Source organism: Podarcis bocagei (genome assembly GCF_964188305.1).
Source record: "Podarcis bocagei genome assembly, chromosome: 1".
In the NCBI taxonomy this organism is placed as follows: Eukaryota; Metazoa; Chordata; class Lepidosauria; order Squamata; family Lacertidae; genus Podarcis; species Podarcis bocagei.
Genome location: NC_138125.1, coordinates 24,187,776 through 24,211,491, shown reverse-complemented (window position 1 = coordinate 24,211,491; position 23,716 = coordinate 24,187,776). Strand labels below are relative to the sequence as shown.

General features: G+C 40.2%; 1 protein-coding gene across 3 annotated transcripts in view; it reads left to right on the top strand.

The window, feature by feature from the left end:
• Positions 1–23,551, top strand: part of DGLUCY (D-glutamate cyclase) — a 32,405-nt gene extending 8,854 nt beyond the window's left edge. Inside the window, exons 2-14 of one of the 3 annotated variants that reach the window (XR_014002633.1) lie at positions 5,889–6,000; positions 7,384–7,537; positions 8,592–8,790; positions 9,187–9,337; positions 9,961–10,083; positions 11,252–11,449; positions 12,671–12,931; positions 14,025–14,124; positions 14,487–14,635; positions 18,674–18,793; positions 19,992–20,143; positions 21,954–22,048; positions 22,195–22,412. Coding sequence is in view for 2 of the 3 variants with exons in the window: in XM_081173266.1 (XP_081029392.1) it covers positions 5,898–6,000; positions 7,384–7,537; positions 8,592–8,790; positions 9,187–9,337; positions 9,961–10,083; positions 11,252–11,449; positions 12,671–12,931; positions 14,025–14,124; positions 14,487–14,635; positions 18,674–18,793; positions 19,992–20,143; positions 22,195–22,338 (1,854 nt within the window). In the remaining variant the exon portion in view is untranslated. Of the gene's footprint in view, positions 1–5,888; positions 6,001–7,383; positions 7,538–8,591; positions 8,791–9,186; positions 9,338–9,960; positions 10,084–11,251; positions 11,450–12,670; positions 12,932–14,024; positions 14,125–14,486; positions 14,636–18,673; positions 18,794–19,594; positions 19,876–19,991; positions 20,144–21,953; positions 22,049–22,194 lie in introns of those variants that run through there. The other 2 variants (XM_081173266.1, XM_081173267.1) reach the window with 2 other exon arrangements.
• The last annotated feature ends 165 nt before the right edge of the window (positions 23,552–23,716 follow it).

Below are 23,716 nucleotides of genomic sequence, written 5' to 3'. Positions count from 1 at the left end.
AAAAAAGGGAACTGAAATAAAGTGGTGTGCTTTTGCTAATGTAAGGAGTTGGGCAATCTCTTGTACAACTTCTCAAGTGCCTTTTGTGCAAAGGCTTCCGATATCTTTTCTGCAACAGTTCACAGTATAGAGCTGCCACCAGAATTCTTTCCACTGGAGTAGGTGTTCTATGAATTATAGACAGTGTTTTTCTGAAGAAAAGCAAACAAACTGGCATTTTTTTATTGAAAGAATTTTGTGAATTTGTGCAAGCTGTTATTCTTCTTGGAACTGTGTATCAGGCAGTGATCCAAACTCACACATGTAGATGTGTTTGGCACCATTACGTTTAGCAATCTGTTCACTAATCTCTTTACAGTATTGTGCTGTGTATTTAAGGCTCTCTCTGGTTTCATGTAGTCTTTCAAATAACCAAGTTCTAATAAGGAACATTACAGACTGGCAAAGAAGAAGAAAAACCACACTATTTTCTGTTGTGTGTGTCAGTTTGCAGTTTCTGTCTTCAGTTTCCTCTTATATGGATGTTTTCTCCAGTATTAAAATTAATGGGGCAGCCTTGTGCACAGTTATATGTGGGACAGAATGTTATACCGCTCCCTGGCAGTCTGGCAGAGTTTCCAAGCGCCCAACTTATTTAAAGGACTATGTTGTTGGACATGTAACACTGTTGGTCTAATGGAAGCATGTGAAATGTAACCGATATGCTTTTGTGCCTAATTGAACCATTACGTGTAGTGCTGTATATAAGAAAACCATTACGATTGTAACTAACGCCTTATCTTGGTGGGGAGGGGTGTTATGTACTGAAGTTCTCACCCTGGGCCAGCAGGGGTATACTGTATATAGTTCAGGTTCACATATGCAAATAAGGGATCGAAAGTGACGTTCAGTGATTGGATAGTTACAGAAAGTTGTTACAATTACATTGTTCTGGAGCTCTATATAAGCAGGCTGGCTGAACCCTTCACTTCAGTTCTGTTCTGGCCTGTGAATAAACAAGAGCTGTTTGAAGAATCGCTGTGTCATCTGATATGTTCACCCACAACTTAACACAGAAGACTTAATAAGTGCTTCTTAAGACCATCTTGGTGCTGCAATCCTAAACAATTTATTAGGGAAGAAGCTTACTGGGCACAGTGGGACTCCTGGTTTCAACACAGGACTAAGCTGTACAGCATTTTTTAAAAAAATGTTATGGACATCGCTTTTTCAGGCCCTTTACCAAGCTACCCCATTTTTGTCTTACTTTGGGAAAGGTCACTCCATGGAGCAAGAACCAAGGCAGTGTGATTCTGTATGGTAGTCATTGACTGATAAGGCTTTTGAGACAACATCTGTCACAGGAACAGGAAACTGGAGGTCTGAGATCATGGAAATAGAATTATTTAGACTTCCAGGATTTATCATTTCAAGTCACAAGAGTGAGTCCCTTTAAATCATGGATAGGCAACCTAACCCCGAGGGCTGGATCTGGCCCAATCGCCTTCTAAATCCGGCCCGCGGATGGTCCAGGAATCAGCATGTTTTTACATGAGTAGAATGTGCCCTTTTATTTAAAATGCATCTCTGGGTTATTTGTGGGGCATAGGAATTCATTCATTATTATTTTTCAAAATATAGTCCAGCCCCCCACAAGGTCTGAGGGACAGTGGACTGGCCCCCAGCTGAAAAAGTTTGCTGACCCCTGGATACCACATCTGTCACAGGAAACTGAACATCTGAGATCTTGGAAATAGATTTGTTAAACTTCCAGGATTTATTGTTTACAAGTGTAAATCCATTTAAATCAACCAACTTTAGTAATTAAATCTTAGTTTCCATGGGCCCACTAGGAATAACACTGGGTATTTTACCCATTCACAAATGCAGTAAACAAATGTGTCGTGAAAATTGCATTATTTGTATTATACCTTGTAGAATAATCTATGTTCTCTGACTTTTTGTTAAAATTATACACTTTCTCCCTAAGATATGTAATAGGTTTAGAAGGGTAGGAAATTCAGTAAGTTCAGTTGAGAATAATGCAGTATAGATAAGTAAATACGGTTTTGGAGGGCAAGATGAATGCTGAATATAACACATAATATTATTTGCAACAAGAAATATAATGGAACAGCAATGAAAAACTGGCATGTGAATAATGATAGAGGAAATAAAAATAAATATTAGTGATTAGACAGTTTTCATACACCACCTACAGTCAGGTTACAATAGTGCAACTTGGGAAAGTGTTAAGATTAGCACAAACAGGGATAGCTATTATTTTTATTTATATACATATATATGAGCATAAGCATTATTTATAAGCCTTATTTATAAACAATGCTCTGAATTAAACCTTGGAAAGAAAACACCTCAATCCTGTTCGTAGGTTAGGTCGCTTAAATCTCACTGACAATGTGGATTTGAAAAAGTCAACTTGCAGCAATAATGCTCAAAAGTCAGAATGTGCCACCCACGGATGACCAATCAGATTAGTAAACTACAATGTTAAAAAACAAAGTAAAATAAAAACAACAATCTAATATTCTAACTGAAAGATGATTTGCGTGTTTGCCTTCAGATTGCAGCCTAATAAATGTAAAACCCAACCTCTGGAACAAATAGTCTTGTAAGTGAATATTATAGTTTCTGCAGCACTCCATGAGAAAAAGGGAGCACAACATTGGTCTGCACCATACATTTAGAGCAGTGTCACACCACTTTACACAGTCCTGGTCTTCCCCCCAAAGAATTCTAGAAGCCTATAAGTGCACAAGGGCCAGTAGGTGGCACTTGACAGGGAGGTCAGAAGTGGCAAGCAGGAAAATAAAGTTAATTTTGTTTTACTTCTCCCAACATGGTGTCCTGCTGTTAATCATACACGATGTCAGAGGGGAGTCCACATGTGTCCCCTGTCAGGAGCTCGTCCTACTCTCGAGTAGGACCCTGGCAGAAACACATGCCCGACTGGCATGTTCTCTCCCTCCTGGTCTTTCATTTGGGAGCTTCAAAAGCTTTTTTCAGCCTGAACGTCACAGCTACTGATGCCAACAGACATCAGCACACTTAGGGATCCGCAGAGTGTTCGCAGTTTGCGTAACAGACCTCAGCAACGCAGCATTTTGGCTAATCTGCGTTTATTTACATATAAACACACACAGAGCACAGCAACATGGCTCCCTCTCTCTCTAGCATCAGACAGCAAAGAGAAAAAGGACAAAGGACAATAGTCCCACTTCACGGAACACAGTAACACAAACATCATGTCTCTGTCACTTCCCACACTGTGGAGTCAAAACATACACTGTCATGTGATAGACAACAATCCCATGGCTGCAATCACGGTGCAGGAATTCTAACAGTCAGAGGGGAGTCCACCTGTGTCCCCTACAGTGCTGTGATGGCATCACCAAACAGAAAGGGGGTCACAGGTTAACACTCAATAAATCCTAGAAGTTCTAAAATCTTAAAAGCAGCTCCCCCCCATTAAGTAAATCAATAAAATTACTTAACTAACTGAGGTTCTGGCCCCCCCTAACATAAAGCCTTTCCCCTCCCAACATAAATCCTAGCTATGCCCATGGATAAGTTGTTTCAGGCTCTTTAGCATCTAATAGAATAGTATGATCATAGAGTTGGAAGAGACCCCATGAGTCATCTAGTTGAGCCCCCTGCAGTGCACAAATCTCTAAAGCATCCATGATAGATGCCCATCCAACCATTTGTATCATGTGGCCATTAAACAAGTTCAGTCCACATTGGGGTTCTTTTTTGATGAGCAGGTTTCCTCCCATATGTTTGTACTTTCTAAGTTTTTCATTCCTCATGTTGTATCAGAACTGTTTTAAAATAATAAATATTGAATTGTTTTATCCCTATGTTAAGGTTGACTAATGAATTGTGTTGTGCAATTTTCTGTTCTGATATTCTTTAAAAAAACACTCAAAGCTACAAAAAAAAGATAGAAAAGTTTCCTGTAGAACAGTGGTTCCCAAACCTCTTTTCCCATGGACAACTTGAAAATTACTGAGGGACTTGGCAGAGCATTTGATTATTTCCCTGCCCATTGTCCTAGATGCTGCATGATTTTTAATGTATTTTATTATATCTTTCATTTATTATATGTTATACTTGATTCCACGCCATTGTAGTTGTAATACAATAAAGTGCAATGTAAGACACAAAAGAGGCAATAAAAATACAATTAAAAATCAACATGAATATTTAATGCATCTTCAACCACAAATCCGTAGACACCTGGGGACCACCTGAATGAAGCTCATGGACCACTGGTGGTCCTTGGACCACAAGTGAAATGCTCTGATGTAGAGTGAGGCCAAATTGAAATGCTCTTTAAATGTCATTCTGGAGAAAGTAACTTCAAATGTCACATTTCAAAGAGGGGTTTTGCTATGGAAGGCACTTTTGAGATTTAAATTCCTTTTTAGTTAAAATTTTAATTCCATGAGAGAGTCTAATGGCTAACTAGAGTCCACTGGAGCTTACACCAGATGATGAGGTGGACTCTACTACCAGAAATTTATACCACAATAAATCTGTAACCGACACTGCAAGACTCTTGTGTATGTGTTTGTGTTGGCTATAAAAAGTAGATTAACACAGCTACCCCTCTAGAATATCCTACAAAAAGATTGCTAAAAATACAGATTATCATAGGCATAAATATACAGCTGTTTATTTGGAGTCTTGCACTGACAAGATAATGAAAAATACCAGGTGTTGTTAAGAAGGATTAGCATTTGCTAGAAATGTATAACTATGTGTTGAATATTTACCTCATTACTTTTAAAAGAACACCAGTGAATTTTTCATGCTTTAAACCTCTGTTTCTCCCTTGGAAATTATCTTTCTTCCTAGCAATGTCTTCAGAAGAATTAAAATTAACCTTAGAGGTGAGGTAATTAGCATTTTGTTTTGATTGAAACTGAAGTTTGTAAAGTGCTTGAAATGGTAACATTAGTATATAATTTGTTGTTATGTCTGAAGTGGCGAAGCCATAATGTAGCAAGGTAAATTTAAGTAAATAGATTTAGCCTGAGTTTGTTAGAAACAAAAAATAAAATAAAATGTAATTTCAGTAATATTTTAAAGCAATATTTTAAAACATGTATCAATCGAACAGTTACTAAAGAAAGTAATAGGGACTCACTTGCCCAGGCTTATAACCAATACTTTGCAATTTAATCAGCTAAATTAAAAAGGTCCAAATAAAATATTTCTAAGGTGACAATTTAAGGCGAATAAATGATAAAACTGATGTTTCTCAACCTAGTGATAAAATCACTGCTTTAAATATTACTGGGTATTCTCTTTGTTTCTATAAGTACTTTTAAATATATTGCAATTTCCCAAAGACAAAAAAATGTAATACAAAATCCATATGCATTCCATGGTGTAATTTGCAACAAAGTTGCATGTAAAAGTAAAAATACAGTGGTACCTTGGTTTCCGAACTTAATCCGTTCCGCAAGTCCGTTCTTAAACCAAAGCGTTCTTAAACCAAGGCGTGCTTTCCCATAGCAGCAGGGGACTCAATTTACAAATGGAACACACTCGACAGGAAGCGGAACACGTTCTGCTTCCAAGGCAAAGTTCACAAACCAAAACACCTACTTCCAGGTTTGCAGCGTTCTTAATCCAAGTTGTTCATAAACTAAGCTGTTCTTAAACCAAGGTGCCACTGTATATAATTCGAACGGACGACATCCAATTGTGTCACCCCTCTTGTAGAATGGAGTTCCTCTTCTGCAATTGGAAATCTGCTCCAGTGGGTTGAGGGAGGGCTGCAGCAGGGAGGAGAGGAAGGGGAAGTCCCGTCACCTTCATTTACTTGACATTGGGTACCTCCCCCCCCCCATGTAATCACATTTTTTCTGTTATTTCAGGATGAAAATATGGTTTTCATAGGCGGCTTGAAAACCCTTCTGCCACATGCTGTCAGGAGTCTAATTCGAACAAATAAACTCCACATTAGCAATACTTCTGGAATGGCAGAAGGTAAAAAAAATATTCCTCATGTTGAATATAAGTGGAGATGTTAGTGATATTCTTTTATGATAGACGTTAACTAATCTGTTTTTCGGCTGAGGGTCACATTCATCCTTGCTCACTGCTCATAAAACGGTCAAGTTGATGACTGAGGAGGGACCGATTTGTACCCCTATCGGGGCAGGGGGGAGTTTGCTTGAGGGGCTGGACCAGGGGCCTAACATTGGGATTAGCCACCCAGTTTTAGGAGGAAATCAACAGGTATTAAAAAATGGCTTATAATGAAGAGGTTTTTAGCTCCCAACATAACTCGGATTAAAACCCTTCCGCAACAATTTGGTTCACTCAGTTTTATCACAAGAACACTACTTTTTGTTGTCTCTTAGATCAACTTATTTGTTTATAATAATATTTCAGAATTAGGAATATTTATTTTATATAAAGCATCATAAGTATTTTTGATAAATGGGTATGCACAGTTCTTATACACTGTAAAGTCATTTCATGAATACGAATATCAACTTAGTACAATACTCAGTTACATCTCAGGTAAGTTTCACTCAGTTACATCTCAGGTAAGTTTCACTGTAATCAACAATAACGTATTAGAATATACATTTGATTTATAATACTAATAAAAAAGTATACATTTAATATTTGTCTTTTTCCTGTTTTTAAATTTTCATTTCATTTTTATTAAGTGAATTGTGACAAGTATAATGTTCAGTCAAAATATGGTTTATATACACTGCATAATACTTAAAACCAGTTTGCTAAGGGTACAGCTTAAGAATTTAGAGTGCTACCTAACCACAATTACTTCTCAGCGTAGCTTTATTCTTTTTATTATTTATGCCACAAATACCAACTTTTCACTTGCAAGCTTCACTGTTTGTGGCCTGAGGCTGTTTACAAAGTGCATAAAATAAAACTTGACTCATTGGCTTAATATAGCAAACCTACTAGTTGCTGCTATTTAAAGTTGTTTGCCTTTTCAGGTTGTTTTGCCTTTTTGTCCTCAGTTTGAAAATTCATGAATAGGCTAGAGAACTTGTTGTAAGTCAAAAACATAGAACAACATATAGAAAAAGAACGTGACAAAATGTTGTGTATTAAAACCAGTGAAGAAACTACATCTGAATCAAAGGCACATCCATTTATTTCCCTGCCATAAAATAGCAGAAAACTGGTATTACGGCACAAATGTCAGCCCCTAGCCTCAAGTCTGGATTCTTGATTCAGCTTAGCATATGTTTCCAATATACTATTCACGAGTTAAACATGGGTAATGTTGAAAACATCAATTGAAAATGGAATGCCTGAGAAATACTTTCAGGACACATACCGATTGCATGTGTATAAGTTTAAATGTGAGCTTTGTAATGTTCGCAGGATTTAAACAGGCAAACGTTGTGATTCTTCACAAATCTCTTGCGGATGACTTTGAAAAATTTTGCCAAGCAAATGATGGGCCACTTCCACTGCTGTATAGAAGTAAACCAGGGGAATGGAAATGCCCATCTCTGAGCAGTGATGCTGATATTAGGTATGCATAGATAAAAGTTCTGCCAGGAGGCATAAGATGATTGTGGTTTTTCTTTTCCTTTCATAATCAGGATTTTAGTGCTGTCTCTTAATTTCTTTCTGCTGTTTCTAATGCCAAATCATTCTGAACCACGCTGGTAAATGTAGGTTGTCCACTGTCTTATCGTAATTAGCAAATGCAATATTAAGTCCCATAAACGTGGAAAGCAAAGATAATTCTCGAGTAAATTCAGTATTGTCGTTTGTAATATTCCTTATGTGCATCTGACCAAAGCCTTCCTATCAGAGTTCATTCCCACCAAAGTTTGAAATATGTGCCTTGAGTCCCGTATCCCCACCAGCACACAAACCTGAGCATGGAGGACATGCAAGCCAGTTGCCATGGCATTCTATAGCACCAATGTACTTTTTACCGCAGCTTCTTTAATATTATCAGAAACTGTTTTCACAGGGTTGCTAAAGCCACAATTTGTCCTCAGATTTGTTTTCAATTACATATGCCAGATCTTTTTTTCAATTTACATATGCCAGAACTTTATTACATTTGCATCTAGGAAAGACTCACAAAAACACCCACACACAAAACCAGTCTTATAATTATTCCAGAAAGACTTCTCTGGGGTGTTTGTGTGCATGTGTGCATGAGATATAGAAGGCTATTACACTATAATGCTATGGTTAAAACCTCATAAAATATGAACGCTATGGTGTTACAGTGCTACAGCTTGATTACATTTTTTAAAAAACCCCAAGAAAAGTGGTTTAGTGATAATTGAAACATTTATTTTTAAAAATAAATAGGAGTAAAGAAATGGCACCCACCACAAGCGTTATAGTGAACATGTGCCGCCACCCACAGCAGCTGTCTAATGCCCATTGGTGTGGACAAAACATAGTGGAATGTACAGGCAGAAATAGGGCAGTATCCTGATAGCGCATTGAGTTCAGTGGGCCATGCTCCAAGTTAGTAAAAGAGTGCAGCCTGAATCCTGTTACCCAGTTCAAATAATCATTTTCAGAAGGCTCTTGGGGATAATATTTGTTTATTTTTGCAGAACTGACTGTCTGCAGTACAAGAAATACGAGGATGGAGCATGTACAGGCACTCTGACAAGTCTGAAGGAATTTTCTGAGCAGCTTAAAGACATGGTGACCTTCTACCTGGGCTGTAGCTTCACATTTGAAAAGGCGCTCCAGGAAGTTGGCATTCCTGTAAGAAATGTCGAACAGAAATGTAATGTTAGCATGTACAAGGTAAGAAGAGATTATTTGGTGGCTTCTTATTTAGTGGTTTACATCAGCAAAACAAAACCTGCTGCAACAGCATCTCTCTCTCTCCCCCCCCCCCCAGTTTTCTATCCAGACAAAGAAGTGAGTCATTTCAGTATTTCTTTTTTATCTCTATGTTCTCAGTATTAATGACATCCTACAAATTCTGCAAGCTGATAAGGACATATTGGGCTGTGAGGGAGGCTGGTTAAAAAGATTTTGCAAACGTATAGACATGCATATCCAGGGAATCCTCCATATATAGGGGGAGGGGGCCTTAATAAGCTCATTTTTGGGTGGTCCTGTTTTGCTTCCAACGTAGCTTTTCTTGGAAATATCCTCAAATAGTTCTTGAAATATATATTTTTAAAACTTTACTAGACTGCTGTGCCTTGCTGGGATACAGAACATTTTCACTGTGACCTAGTAGCAACCATGAGACCTATTCCTAAAGACAAATTGGAAGCAGTTGTGCGAACAACCTATCTGATGAAAAAGGCACATGGAGCACCAATTCACATTGGTAACCCTGGTCAGTGCATAAGAAAAAAAAAATGTAATTAAAATATCTGTATTTGTGTGTGAAAGAGAGACAGAGACGTATCATAGGCTGCTAATGTGTTTCTCTAGGGAAATGTACTTCCCATCCAGGCTTAGTTTTGGGATGACTTTATACACAAATACAGGAATAGCCTCAGTGAACTTCACATTGACACCTAATGTAAGACTTGGGCCCAATTTACACAATATATTTAAAGTTGTATAATCCACTTTAAACAGTCAAGGCTTCCCCCAAAGAATCATGGAAAGTGTGATTTGTTAAAGGTTCTGAGAGCTGTTAGGAGACCCCATTTTCCTCTCAGAGCTACAGTTTCCAGAGTTGTTTAACAGAATTCCCTGGGAATTCTGGGAATTGTAGCTCTGTAAGGGGAATGGGATCTTCCAGCAACATTCAGCCAACCACACCCTTAAGAAAGTATGTCCATGAACAGGACATAAGGCTGCCATACTGTAATTCAGTGGGACTTACTTCTGAGTAGACATGTATAGGATCGCTTCATTTATTGCTGTTTTATAACAGCAGGCTGATGTCTTTGGGTTTTCCTTTAGCTCTCCCGCAATATTCATATGATTTTATCGTGTTTGGGATTACAGGTTTTTTAGGAATCCAAGACCTTTCCAATCCAGACTATGGCGATACGGTACAGGCTCAACCTGGGGATATTCCAGTCTTTTGGGCCTGTGGGGTTACAGGTGCAGAAGCTGTCAGCAATTGCAGTATGTATAAATAATGAAGATTTTTTTAGAATTTCTCCTATAGTATAGAAAATTGCTACCTTTTCTACCAAATTTAAATAAAAACTCAGCCAGAAAAACCTGACAGATTTGTTTCCAGCGTGGGTCCATATACTATTCTATTAAGCCTGACCTAAACTTGGAAATTGCCTTTAAAAAAAAAAAAAGCTATCACCCTCTACCACAACTCCAACCTTGTCAGGATGCTGCCACAGAGATAAAAAGAAAAGACTATTGGCTACTGTCAAATTTTCTGCCAAATATTATGTTATTCATCTCACTGCCTTCTATTTAGCATAAGTTGCATAACTTATGTAACTTAGATTCATTTCATTGTAAACATCAAAACAATGCTTAAAAAGTCATTTATTGAGTAATGTATTTTTTCATGAATATTCATTCATAACATTCACTTGATTTTTTCCCTTTCCTGACTGCAGACAAACAAGCAAAGTACTACAAATTCTGCTTCAATTTCAATTTCCAATGAACATCCGTACTTTCCAAAGACTTCCAAAATTGTTTCTCAGCTCCTGTACAGGGAGCATACTTAAATGTGGGGTCTGTCTCCTGACTGGAGGTACAGCCAGAAAACTCTGCCTTTCAGGTTAAAATAGGGTACCCCCAGAGGTGAGCAGTTCAAGCCTTTGCTTGCGATGCTACTGCTGCCCTTGTTTATTTTTATAGGGTTTCCATGTTCCGAAGGGCACAAACCCAGACACCCCTCCCATCAGGACACCCCCCCTCATCTCTGACATTTGCCCCCTGCCTGCTGCTAACCCCTTCCTCACCCACCTGCTCTCCCCCTCCTTTCCTCCCCCCTGTTAGGGTTGCCATATTGACAGACCCTTCACACGAAGGCTCCCACTTGCTGGTGCCGGGGGCGATTCCTGGCCACTGAGCGGACTCCACTATGGGCTCCACCTCTCCCTTTCAGGCCTTTGGCCTCCAAATGGCCACCGGCAAGGTCTTATCCAGGATCAGGCCTGGGCAGGGAGGTTCGTTGCTCCGCGGCCTCTCCGGTTCTGCCAGGGCCTTCCCCTTTGACATGGCTTAAACAGCAGTATCCAACATATTTTTATTGCTGCATGGGTGAGTCCAAAGAAGAGAGTTTTTAGAGATCTGTCCTCTGCCTATTTGTCTTTTTCAGAGTCTCCGCTTGCTTTTACCCATGCTCCTGGTTGCATGTTTATTACTGACCTGAAAGTTGAGGATGCCGCAGCGGGTGATGGTAAAGAGGTCCCTGAAGTCTATCGTATTTGTCAGAATCCTTTGCATTACAGCATCACGTCGTCAGCAGCTGTGCGAAAAATCAGATGTCTGGAAGACATGGTAGGAGTAGACCCAGGTAGACGCATTCTTATTGAAAAACTTTATTGTAAAGATTTGTCTGCAGCACATTTTCCTGCATCAACTCTTGTCAAAGGGAAGATCGAGACACTAAAGGGGCGCTCCGTTCCTGATAATATGCATATGCCCATTTCTGTGTCATGAGCCCCATAGAGAAATCATGGAGGGTAATGGAAGTGTTGTGAGGAGGAAGCAGGGCTGGGAAAGGACAGGGAGTTGGAACCTGAGGACCCAAGAGAGGGCTTGATTGAGATGAGATGAAATCAATAAACGTCTAAGCTAGAAGAGGGGGCCAGTGATCAAGAGAGTCAGGAGCTGGATCCTGAGGATGGTTCAAGGGCCAGCTCCACTGCCAACCCCTACTGCCACTCCTGTCAGTAAGGAGTCTCCTCCAGGAAAGCTACTGAAGAGTAAGTTGGAGCCAGCACCTCCAGCATCAAGGATACAGAGACACTAGGCCCCACCCACTTGCAAAAGTGCCTGTTAGGTTGCCCAGAGCAAAGGCGCCTGTCATTTGCCATGCTAAAGCTTGTGCTTGCCCCTCTCTTCAAAAGGAAGAGAAATGGGGCTGGATTTTTGGTTGGGTCATGAACACTTAGCCATGCAATTCACCTGCTGCCTCTTTAACCCTTGCCTTGCCTATGTGTCACTCATGTTTATGCGTTGAAAAATTTAACAGAAACAGAAGGAAGCCAATGCTAATAACTCCTGCAAAAACTGAAGCATTCAATATATACCTATTCTTATTCTTGTTCTTATCAGTAATTCATATGCTGCCCATCAGACTGGGTTGCCCCAGCCACTTTGGGCAGCTTCCAACAAATTAAACACATTAAGCCCAGGAAAACATCAAACATTGAAAACTTCCTAATACAGAGGTGCCTTCAAACGTCTTCTAAAAGTCAGATAGTTGTTTATTTCCTTCTGACATCTGATGGGAGGGCATTCCACAGGGCACGGTTAACTTCTGTATTGCATTATGGGCAAGGAGAAAGAGCTGCAAAGCAACACTAAGTTTTTAATTCTGGTGCCTTGGTTCTGTGAGATAGTGCAGTGGATATTGTGGAAACCTGTTGTGGATCAGCATTGTGCTCAGATTAGGCCTTGCTTGAAATGTGCGGGTGAATTCTCCGATAGTTATCTAAATGTTAATATGTTACTAGCAAGGCATAACGCTCAGGGATGATTTCACTCGAAAAGTTGTTTTATCTGCCTTTAGGGGACAGAGGTGTGACTCATCTGCTTACTCAAGATGAACTCCTGAAGGCATGTCTGTCCATTTCCCATGCCCAGTCTGTGCTGATTACTACTGGATTCCCTACCCACTTCAAGTATGAGCCGCCTGAAGAGAACGATGGGCCTCCAGGGGCTATTGCAATGGCAGCTATGTTGAAGGCCTTGGGGAAGAATGTAGCTATTGTAACTGATCAAAGAGCTCTGAATCTGAATGAAAAGATCATCAAGGAAGCCGTTGAACAAGGTATGGCATGGCCATTGTAAACATAACTTGATTATGTGTTGCTTGCTTTAAAAACAAGAGTTTTCAGTGGAGCTAAGAGGAAGATATCTTGAAATTTTTTAAAAATGACCACATTCTCAACTTCCAGGAAGATAAAGGGAAGACCCAGCCTGGACCCAGGTCATATACAGTCATGGGGAAAAGAAAGTGCACCATGTATCGCCATGGCCAGATCAGACATAAGTATTATGTTTATCATGGGGGTGCTACCAGAACTGTCATCCCCATGATTATCTCTCCTCTGAAAAGTCAAGACAGCCCTTGGTCCATGTCTTCATAGCACATTCCCCACATGTGGCTAAGACGGTGTATATAATGTTAATTAAATCCCTGACCATTGACCTAGTTGACTGGATCTGGTGGGAACTTGACATCAGAAGCGCCTGGATTCTTCAACCCTGAATTGAATAGTTTTTTGCAATACCAAAGTAAATCTATGGCTGGGTCTACATTCTGTGTCTCTGGTTTTGCCTTCTTGCAGTAACACTCCACCTCCTCTTCCCAAGACCATTTATTTTTGTAAAAGTGATGGAAAGCCATTTGAGTAAGCCATGAATGAGCTAGGTCCATGCTTCCCAGACCACTGAGCAGCTGATAAAATGTTATAATTGCAAGGAAATAATGCAATTATTTTGGGACGCGGGTGGCGCTGTGGGTTAAACCACAGAGCCTAGGACTTGCCAATCAGAAGGTCGGCGGTTCGAATCCCCGCGACGGGGTGAGCTCCCGTTGCTCGGTCCCTGCTCCTGCCAACCTAGCAGTTCGAAAGCACGTCAAAGTGCAAGTAGATAAATAGGTACCGCTCCAGTGGGAAGGTAAACGGTGTTTCTTTGCGCTGCTCTGGTTCGTCAGAAGCGGCTTAGTCATGCTGGCCACATGACCCGGAAGCCGTACGCTGGCTCCCTCGGCCAATAAAGCAAGATGAGCGCCGCAACCCCAGAGTCGGTCACGACTGGACAGGGGTCCCTTTACCTTTACTCTAAGGCAATTATTGCATGAGCCTTACTGTCTTTTTATCCTCCACTGAATATATTATGTTTCTGTTATATTCTAGGGATACTGGAGACACCGGTCCCTATAATTAGCTATCACAGTGATTCTGTGGATTCAGCTTTGCTGTTTTTGTGTGAAGATGGAAATCCAGAAAAGCCTAGGTATGTTCCTTAAAAAAGCAAAGGAGTAAGCAAACTGAGGAAGACACAACTGTTTATCTCATGGCAGTCTTTAAGCCCTCTTACTAGTAAAGAGTGAAGGGTGAGAATAAAGACCTGATGGGGGAAAGTGGAAGAAGCTGGTTGCCAGTGGAATTATAATAGCCAGTTTCCTGAGGAATAATCCAGAATAGTACAAGGAGATATATGTGAATGGAGGGATTGCAGGAGGGTAGGGGCAAGAGATAGTGGCATTCGCCTGACATGGGGGCTGTAAAAGAACAAAGAAAAAGAGCAGAAGTAAATCTATTAGATCTGAATTGTAGAACTGCTCCTCATAATATAATTTCTCCCCCGTTAACTAGATTTAATCACCTGATAGCAATTGAACGTACTGGGATGGCTGCTGATGGCAATTATTATAATGCAAGAAAAATTAATATTAAGCATTTAGTGGATCCCATTGATGAACTCTTTCTAGCTGCACAAAATATCCCAGGAATTACTACAACAGGTAAGTGTGGTGCCATTTTTGTTCAATAACCTAAAGGATGTACTACTATTATTACATGCTAGTGAAAACCATAAAGGTTGATGTCTGTTATTCCAGTTTGTTTGCCGTGTAAAACTTTGCAGAAGTAGAATGACCGATGACGGTTCAGGACTGAATTTCAAGATGGATAAAGAGTTGGTCAGGAAATAGCTACTTTGGTCAGGAAATAGCTACTTTGAATTCAAGACCCAATGAGCTTCCTGTTGGACTTTACGGACCTCTGTCTATGATCACTGGGAAATCCTGGGGGAGGGGTGAAGTGATACAAGGCTGGAGATGGGCAAATATCCCAATCTTCAGAAGGAGTGAAAATGATGATCTGGGAGGTTGCAGATCTCTAGCACAGGTTAGAAAGGCAGTAATGTTGTTCTGTAAGATGAAAAGCCCTTTGATTATATTGAATGGTCATTTTATATCAAAAGCTTTTAATAATGGGATAACCTTTGGGAAATGGGTCCAAGCTGCATACTCAAAACTGGTTTAGTAAGCTTGCTCAAATCCTAAAGTGAAATAAAATGATTAATGGGCTTACAGTACCTACTTTTAATTTGACAAAGTTGCATTTATTTGTTTTATACGCAAATATATTGATCTGGATTTTTTTTTTTTCAAAATGTACCTGATGTACTCTTGGTTGACCATTACAGCCCCCAATAAATCATGGTCCATGTTGGAATCCATGTTGATTAAGACAGATGTTGACTTTCACTTTGGTCAAATGAAATGTAGGTCTATATTGATTAACTGTTGAATCCTTAATTGGCTATTACTATATTGCCTCCTATTGCTAGAGAAGAAACATTACTTTAACATGACCATTTTAGAAAAAAAGAAGAAATGACATTTTAAATACTCTGTTAACAATTCTAAACGAAGAACTGTTCAGCAGATGAAGTGCATTGAGAAGCGTTGAGATGTCCTTTAGCAGGAAAATGATTAGAGCTGTTAACAAGAAAATGATAAAACTCAATGCCTGCATCCCTCCTCTCTGTGTAACGAACTTGACCACAATTCTAAACAATTAGTTTAGCAGCAAAAGTAGAATCTAGACTATATGCCAGGATGAGATCAACTTTATTACGGTCATAGACCAGGATTAAGAAAAGCATATAGATAAAATAGCAGTTGGGATTTTTGACCGATAATTGTTAGGGCAAATGAGGACAAGGAAACAGGCATAAAACATCCGAATAAAATACAAGATTAAACACAGATAATGGGTGGATAAAAAACTAATAATTAAAACAGATAAGAGCTAAAAACCAACAAAGACACACAGTTAAAACAACTGTAAGAGCATAAGAACTAAAAGAATCGCAGATAAGAAAACTATAAGAGGCTGCAGAGTAGAAGCCTCTTAAATAGAGGACACTCACAACGTTAAAAACTGCTGTGCAAATATGGTTAAAACAGACAATTAAAACAATATACAACACTAAATTTAGAAACAATGTACAGCAATAAACTGTCTCAGGGAGTTGACTCAGAATCACCCATGGAACCGTGTTTGGGGCTTTTCATGCCGGACTATTTTGAGTTGGGCGATGGTCTGTGCCTACAGATCTGTAGACAGAATCTGGCGACCATCCAGGTCATCTTCTGATCTTTGCCCAACAGCAAAAGGTCAAATTTTTGCTTTTGCAGGTCGGCAAGCCTCACCAGTAGGGGATCCATGATCTTACTATGTGCCTCTTTATAAAAGGGACATCTAAAGAACAAGTGTTCTGGGCTTCCTATCTCTCCCAATGGACAGGTGCAAAGTCTCTGAGCATATGGGACCCTTCTAAAGGCTCCATCCAGGACCGGCGAGGGAAGAGCCGAGCTTCTGGCGAGTGTAAAGGCCCTTCGTGCATCCCTAGATACGAGAAAGAAGAGATATGCTGCCGGTGCGGCTATATATCTCTCAATTTCTCCAGTTTTATAGTCAGGGAACTTTGCGCAGTCCTGTTGTCTCTCGGTATCTAATATTCTTTGCCTGACTGTGGCTTTTGCCTGGCCCAAGCCCAGACTTAGAAGGGCTTGAGGGGCAAAACCCAGTTTCTGGAGGGTGTTCAGAATTGCAGTCTGCCAGCCTGACTGGAATTGATCGCAGAGGATCAGTGGGGCTATCCCTCAGGGGGGAGCAGATTCAATGTCAGCCATTTGTAAATTGATGTTAAGCAAATGCTAGCCTCCACTCTCATCATCCCCGTTTCCAATCTCACCCATGCATTTGAGACACATCTGGGGACTTGGAGGAGAGCTCTAAGAAGTCTAGATTGAACTCTCTCAAGGGGGGGAGAAAGCAGAGAAAGGCGGACCCAAAAAGGAACCATACAGGAGTTGTGCCAAAGTTTTGGCCTTGTATAATTTTAGAGCTGCGGGGACGAAGAAGCCCCCTTGTGCACTGAAGAATTTAAGAATACAATTTGCGGGTTTTTCCGCTGAGCTCCCGATGGAGTTTATGTGTAGTTTGTTGGTTCCTGAGGCCTGTACCAGTATTAGGTCTTTATACTCTTTTTTTTAGGGCACGGACAGCAAGATAGGCTTGGTGTCTGACAGAATTTTCGGCTGTCAGGGCAGCTTTGTAAGCATTTTGCAGGGCTTTCTTTGCCTCAAAGCAGGTGTAATCAAACCAGGGTTTATTTGATGTTATTGGTTTAGTTGGCCTTTTTTCTGTGGTATTAAAAAGATAGGGTTTCAATTGTTGGAGCAGGCTCTCATACTTGGAAACTGGGTCTTCAGGCCTAGGATTATCCCCAAAGTCAGTTAAAATTGTACGGAGTTTTTCAGAGGTTAGAATCTTCTTCAGTTTGGAGTCAAGTGCAGGGGTCCATTTGACTCGGCAGCCAGGTCACTCAATGTGGTGATCTCTGCAGGGTATACTGTTCTCAGGAAGGGTGACTAGTTTAACGGAGACACCTGGAGGTGCAAAGGGAAATGGTCCCCCTCTATGAATGGGAGCACTTTTAAATTCACTATTTTTGTTAGCAATTCGCTGTCCGCCAACATATAATCAATTGTGCTGGATCTTACCCCAGACATGAATGTATATTCCCCAGGGATGTCGCCCCTGGTGCAACCATTTAGGATATGAAGACTTAGCTGCCTAGAGTATTTGAGGAGGCAGGCTCCAGCAAAATTTGAATGTTGATCCTTTGACTGCCTTGGTAGTTGTAAAACCTCCAGGCCCAAATCGTCAGGGTACCCTATTTTTTGCCTGTATTTGGTTTGTAAACTGGGGTCATCAGGACCTAACCTCCCAGTACGTTTCCGAGCACAATTCAAAGTGTTGGTGCTGATCTTTAAAGCCCTAAATGGCCTCGGTCCAGTATACCTGAAGGAGCATCTCCATCCCCATCGTTCAGCCCGGACACTGAGATCCAGCACCGAGGGCCTTCTGGCGGTTCCCTCATTGCGAGAAGTAAGGTTACAGGGAACCAGGCAGAGGGCCTTCTCGGTAGTGGCGCCTGTCCTGTGGAACGCCCTCCCAGCAGATGTCAAAGCAATAAACAACTATTTTACTTTTAAAAGTCATCTGAAGGCAGCCCTCTTTAGGGAAGTTTTTAATGTTTGAAGCTGTACTGTTTTTAATATTCAGTTGGAAGCCGCCCAGAGTGGCTGGGGAAACCCAGCCAGATGGGTGGGGTATAAATAATAAATTATTATTATTATTATTATTTAGGTCGCCCACCAGCAGGACCTTTGCTCCCGGATAATATATGCCAGGATTAACAATTTACCAATAATTTAAATTTTCCTTGATAATTTGATGTCAAATTAGTTTAAGCATTGCTGTGTTTTTAACTTTGTATTCATGGATTTCATGTAGTTGTTGTTCGATGCTTTTAGTTTTATAATAAAAGTTGTATGTTAAATAAGAATTGAACCACCTAGCTATTAAAAAACAACAATACACCCAACCCTCCACTAAAGTAACATTGTATGCTTCATTAACGGTTTATACTGTATTTATAAATAAGTATGATATTTCACCATACCTTGTCAATTTTAATTTAGGCATTGGGGATGGAGGAAATGAACTGGGAATGGGAAAAGTGAAAGAAGCTGTAAAGAAGTACATTAAAAATGGAGATGTTATAGCTTGTAACGTGGACGCTGATTTTACAGTTGTTGCAGGTAAGTGAAGAACGGGCCAAATGTGTATATGAAATTCGAACACTTACATGGAACAGAGGGCATTATTAAACAAATGCATCTGATCTGTGCAAGTCACTTGCACAATGTGACTTACCTGCCTCACTCAACCTGCATGTGCCCAACAACACCCCCCACCCCACAATTTTCTGGCTGCTTCACTACTGGCATTTATTATTATTATTATTATTATTATTATTATTATTATTATTATTATTATTATTATTATTTGCATTGAGATGCCAAGATGAAATTTTGCAGGTAGCTTATCATCATCATCATCATCATCATCATCATCATCTCTTGATTCTTCCATAGAAGAGAGTTAGGCACCAAGACAATAATAATAATAACAATAAATTTTATTTATACCCTGCCCTCCCCAGCTCAGGGCTCAGGGTGGCTTACACCAGGTATAAAAACAATTGATTAAAATACAACTTGAAAACAAGATTAAAATACAACATTAAAATGCAGCCTCATTTCAGTAGAAACTCAAATCAAAAACTTTTTTGGGGATGAAAACGTCAAATCTTCACCAAGACCAACTACCCAGACTGCTCCTACATGGGCCAGAAAAAAGCCAGGGAAATCCCCAAATAGGAGTTCCATCACAGAAGGAGAAAGAAAAAAGGAAAGTGGGGGAGGGGATCAAGTTGATTCCAAGCCAAAGGCCAGGTGGAACAACTCTGTCTTACAGGCCCTGCGGAAAGAAATCAGATCCTGCAGAGACCTAACAGTGAGGGAATGCTTCTCCCTTTTAAATTTCCTTCTATCATGTAGGTGTCAATGGCATTAAATTCAGCTGGACACTGAGATCCAGCGCTGAAGGCCTTCTGGCGGTTCCCTCATTGCGAGAAGTGAGGTTACAGGGAACCAGACAGAGGGCCTTCTCGGTAGTGGCACCTGCCATGTAGAATGCCCTCCCTTCAGATGTGAAGGAAATAAGCAGCTATCCTATTTTTAAAAGACATCTGAAGGCAGCCCTGTTTAGGGAAGTTTTTAATATTTAATGCTGTATTGTTTTTAACACTTGATTGGGAGCTGCCCAGAGTGGGTGGTATAAATATATTATGGACCATAGGTTTATAGGTTGTTCGGTTGATACCTTGTTTGAACACCTTACAGACATTCAAAACTTGTGCATTCTATTTAATAGTATTTTTTTTTCCTTTTTAAGGGGTTTCCAACTGGGGAGGCTATGCTGTCGCTTGCGCCCTATATATCCTCAACACCTGTGAAATACATGACCGCTATCTGAGGAAAGCTGTGGGATTTCCTAGGTCATCTGCCAAAATGAAATGGTCATCAGCACTTCCATCTGTGGCCAAGGTATTCTCTTTGAAGAAGATAGTCCAAAAAGATTGTATTAGGATATTCACATCTAGGCCTCATTTTCTGATATGTAGAAGTCATCACTGTTGTAGCCGTGGGAAAAGAGCTGTGCCCATTAAGTGCTTAAGGGACAAAGACATAAGTCCCCCTCTTCCAGTGTGGCTAAATACCGTGCTGCTGTATGCAAAATTCTCCAGAAACTAATTTCAGAAAATTAGAATGTTGTTTTCTATTGCTAGTGTTCTGTATATACAATCACTAGTAATTTTATTATTATAGTATTTTGTTTTGTTTGGTGTTGTTTTATATATTTGTACAAATTTTCTTCTTTAAACACTAGTCATTGGCCAAAGAGATTGCTTTATTCTCTCTAAATAGCCTGATATTAATATGAGACTAAAAACATTTTCATTTTTTGCTCCCAAAAATGACTGCCTGAATTTAATAGCAACAAATAACATTGGTTGGTTCATTTTTAAAGGGTCTCACAGCAGATAAGGTTGTAGGAGACCAAAGGCCATCTAATGTTCTTTGTCCAAAAGACAAACAACAACCTATTCATCATCCTTCAATCTACCTGTACAAGCTATAACCCTGTGTTCTCTTATAAGAGAGAAAGTACGGTACCTGAATTACCTTACCTAAAGACCATATAGCAACACATGACTCAAGTGAAGCTGTACAGTAGAATAATAATAATCAAGCAAAAGTAAAAGTCCACTAGTCCGTTTGACCCAGGTGAAATTTCCTTCTGCACTCCCAAATAAGGCAACTACACAAACTCCAGACTTAAGTAAAACCAAACCCAGGAAATGTAATGCAGAGTGGCTTTATACATAGAACAATTCAACATTTGTGAGGGACAACACTTTCCAGCCCTCAGAATTTAAATCTAACTATATCCTTCAAAGATTTGTCCACCTAAGCTGAGCCTCTCATGAACTTTTGCTCCCCAGTTTTCTGCTTCTAATAATTAAGAATCATCATCTGATTTCCAGCTGTTAATCCGAATTGCTCATTCACTCTGGAGAACATGCCAGCTCCTGAAATTCTATTACTATATAATTTTAAAAGCATAGTTTAGGTGTCATTTCTTTTGCACTGAGACCCAAGCCCCTGTCTGGGCAAATGGACAGAAGCAACTCCTTCACAGATCCCTTTAATGGGATACCCTATTTCTGGAGGGGAAAGCAAGGAGAAGAGCTGGGTGTCAGGGGCTGGCGTGGGCTGTTTAAATCCCCTGGGAGTGGACCTGAGGGAAGCCTGATGGTTCCCTCAGGCATGCCCCCCGAGGAGTCCCGCCCTCTGTGCCAGCCTGCCATTGGCCAATTTGGCAGGATGGTGTGGAGCTGGATTTCAAGCCGGGAGTGCATGCCGAAGCTCATGCTTCAGCAAGACTAGCCCTGGTGTCCCAGCCCGGCATCATTGATGGGAAGGAGGCGCTGGCCCTCAGAAGCCAGTGTGGTGTAGTGGTTAAGAGTGGTGGACTCGTAATCTGGTGAACCGGGTTCGCTTCCCTGCTCCTCCACATGCAGCTGCTTGGGCTAGTCACACTTCTCTGAAGTCTCTCAGCCCCACTCACCTCACAGAGTGTTTGTTGTGGGGGAGGAAGGGAAAGGAGATTGTTAGCTGCTTTGAGACTCCTTAAGGGGAGTGAAAGGCAGGATATCAAGCCCAAGAAGGTAAGCAATCTTCTCAAATGAGTTTTTGAGAGGTTGACTCACCATATTGACCTTTCCTTCTTTCCTTCCCTTTCCTTTCCTAACCTATCCTATATGTACTGAACTCTACATGTGATGATGTTCAGCATGACTGAATTCTCAAAGGTGTCAGTAGAAACTGACAGTCTTGCATAATCTCAAAAGACAGCAAACAGACCACGCCAGAGTTTTATCTCACGAGGTACGTCTCTGATCTGTCTATTGGTTGTGTGAGAAGTAGTTTTCAAAAACCAATGAGTGGAATATCTTGAATGGTTTAGCATGGTCTTGTTGAACAGTTTCTGAATAACAGCTGTACTGACAATAATATCTGACTTTTTTGTGCAGGAAGAAAGGTTGCTGAACATATTACAGCGACTCGAAGTACGCAGTGGGAAAACTGCTAGTCTGGAAATGGAAGTAGATGGGCTGCCATTCTATGACATTCATTCAGCTATGCTTGAGAAGCTGCTGGAGGAAACTCTGAAGTAACTCTACCCAACAAGATGCTGATTTTTATTTTATTTCTAATAGTGATATATAAATATTTTAATAAATAAAATTAATAAATAAAGATATGTAGACTTTGCAAAAAGAAGAAAAAGACTGATAAAAAGATGACCTTCTCAGGGTCCCTTCCAACTCTATTATTCTATGATTCTGTTCAGCTATCTATTTTTCTCTGCATTTCAGAGTGATAAAGCAAACACACTTGCCTCATTCAGACATAATGCTGAACACAGTTTAGCATTATGTCCAAACCCAAACAAACTGTGTTAAGTCCGAACTATGAAACTAGCCAACTTCAAATCTTGGTTTATTAAGCTGGTTTGTTTCAATAGCACCTAGTTAAGGTTGACCATAGCTTAGGCTTCCAACATGATGCCAAAATGGAGGTGGAAGATTCTGATCTCCTCTTCCTTGTAGCTGTGCTGGAGGCAAGGAATGGGGAAAACACAGGCTCAGTAGGGATGGAGGAGAAATTCAATTCAGTTCACAGTAAAAGGAAAACTCACTGAATTCACACTGTCCACAGCAGTACACAAATCAAAACACAGCCATCCTTCAAAATTTGCACTTCTCTGAATTTTGCAATGCAGTTTCCCAGCCAAGTAATGTGTACAAAAATACATGTAATAGGGTGAAGTGTGGATAAAAATGCTTTCTGTATATTGGTGATAATAGCACAGAAAAATAGATTTTCATATGGAAAAGTGCATTTTATGATAAATTTGCACTAAAATGCTGGTGAATTTTCATGAGGACACTTAGAAAAAAAATCTCAAGCTGATGCAGAAATGTGGAGAGCTGAATTTAAGATTGGGAAAATGAGACAGCATTTAAACATCAGAATTTGTGGAAATGTTTCTTAATGGTCTTTATCTATGGATATTGGGCAGTCTAGGTTTCCATGTCAGCAGCTGACAGTAAGCATGAGTTTTATATGCCCCTGCTCAGCTCTCTTGCATTCAGAACCAGTTCCTGGTTTGTTTATCCTTGTGGAATGTTTAGTCTAGTAGAAATATTACTGCCATCTTCAACAGATGTTTGCCCTGACCCAGAATTTTTTCTGAGTGACGATACGGTCATTACTTTAAAAGTTACTTCATTTGCCTTAATGGTTGCTACAAGTCAGACATTTATTTTTTAAAAGATGAATGTGATCTCTTACCATGAATTTACAATAAATTAATCTTGCAATGAATTATTGCCACAGTGTTTGTTTTTTCCAGCACAATCTTGTTTATGTTGTTACAATCTTTTCCTTAATATAAATGCGAACAGGCCGTTCACAATGACAGTGGATTTCTATGCAGATGGGGAAATATTTTTACCAAGACATCCCCAAGGCTGCTATTGTTTCTCATTG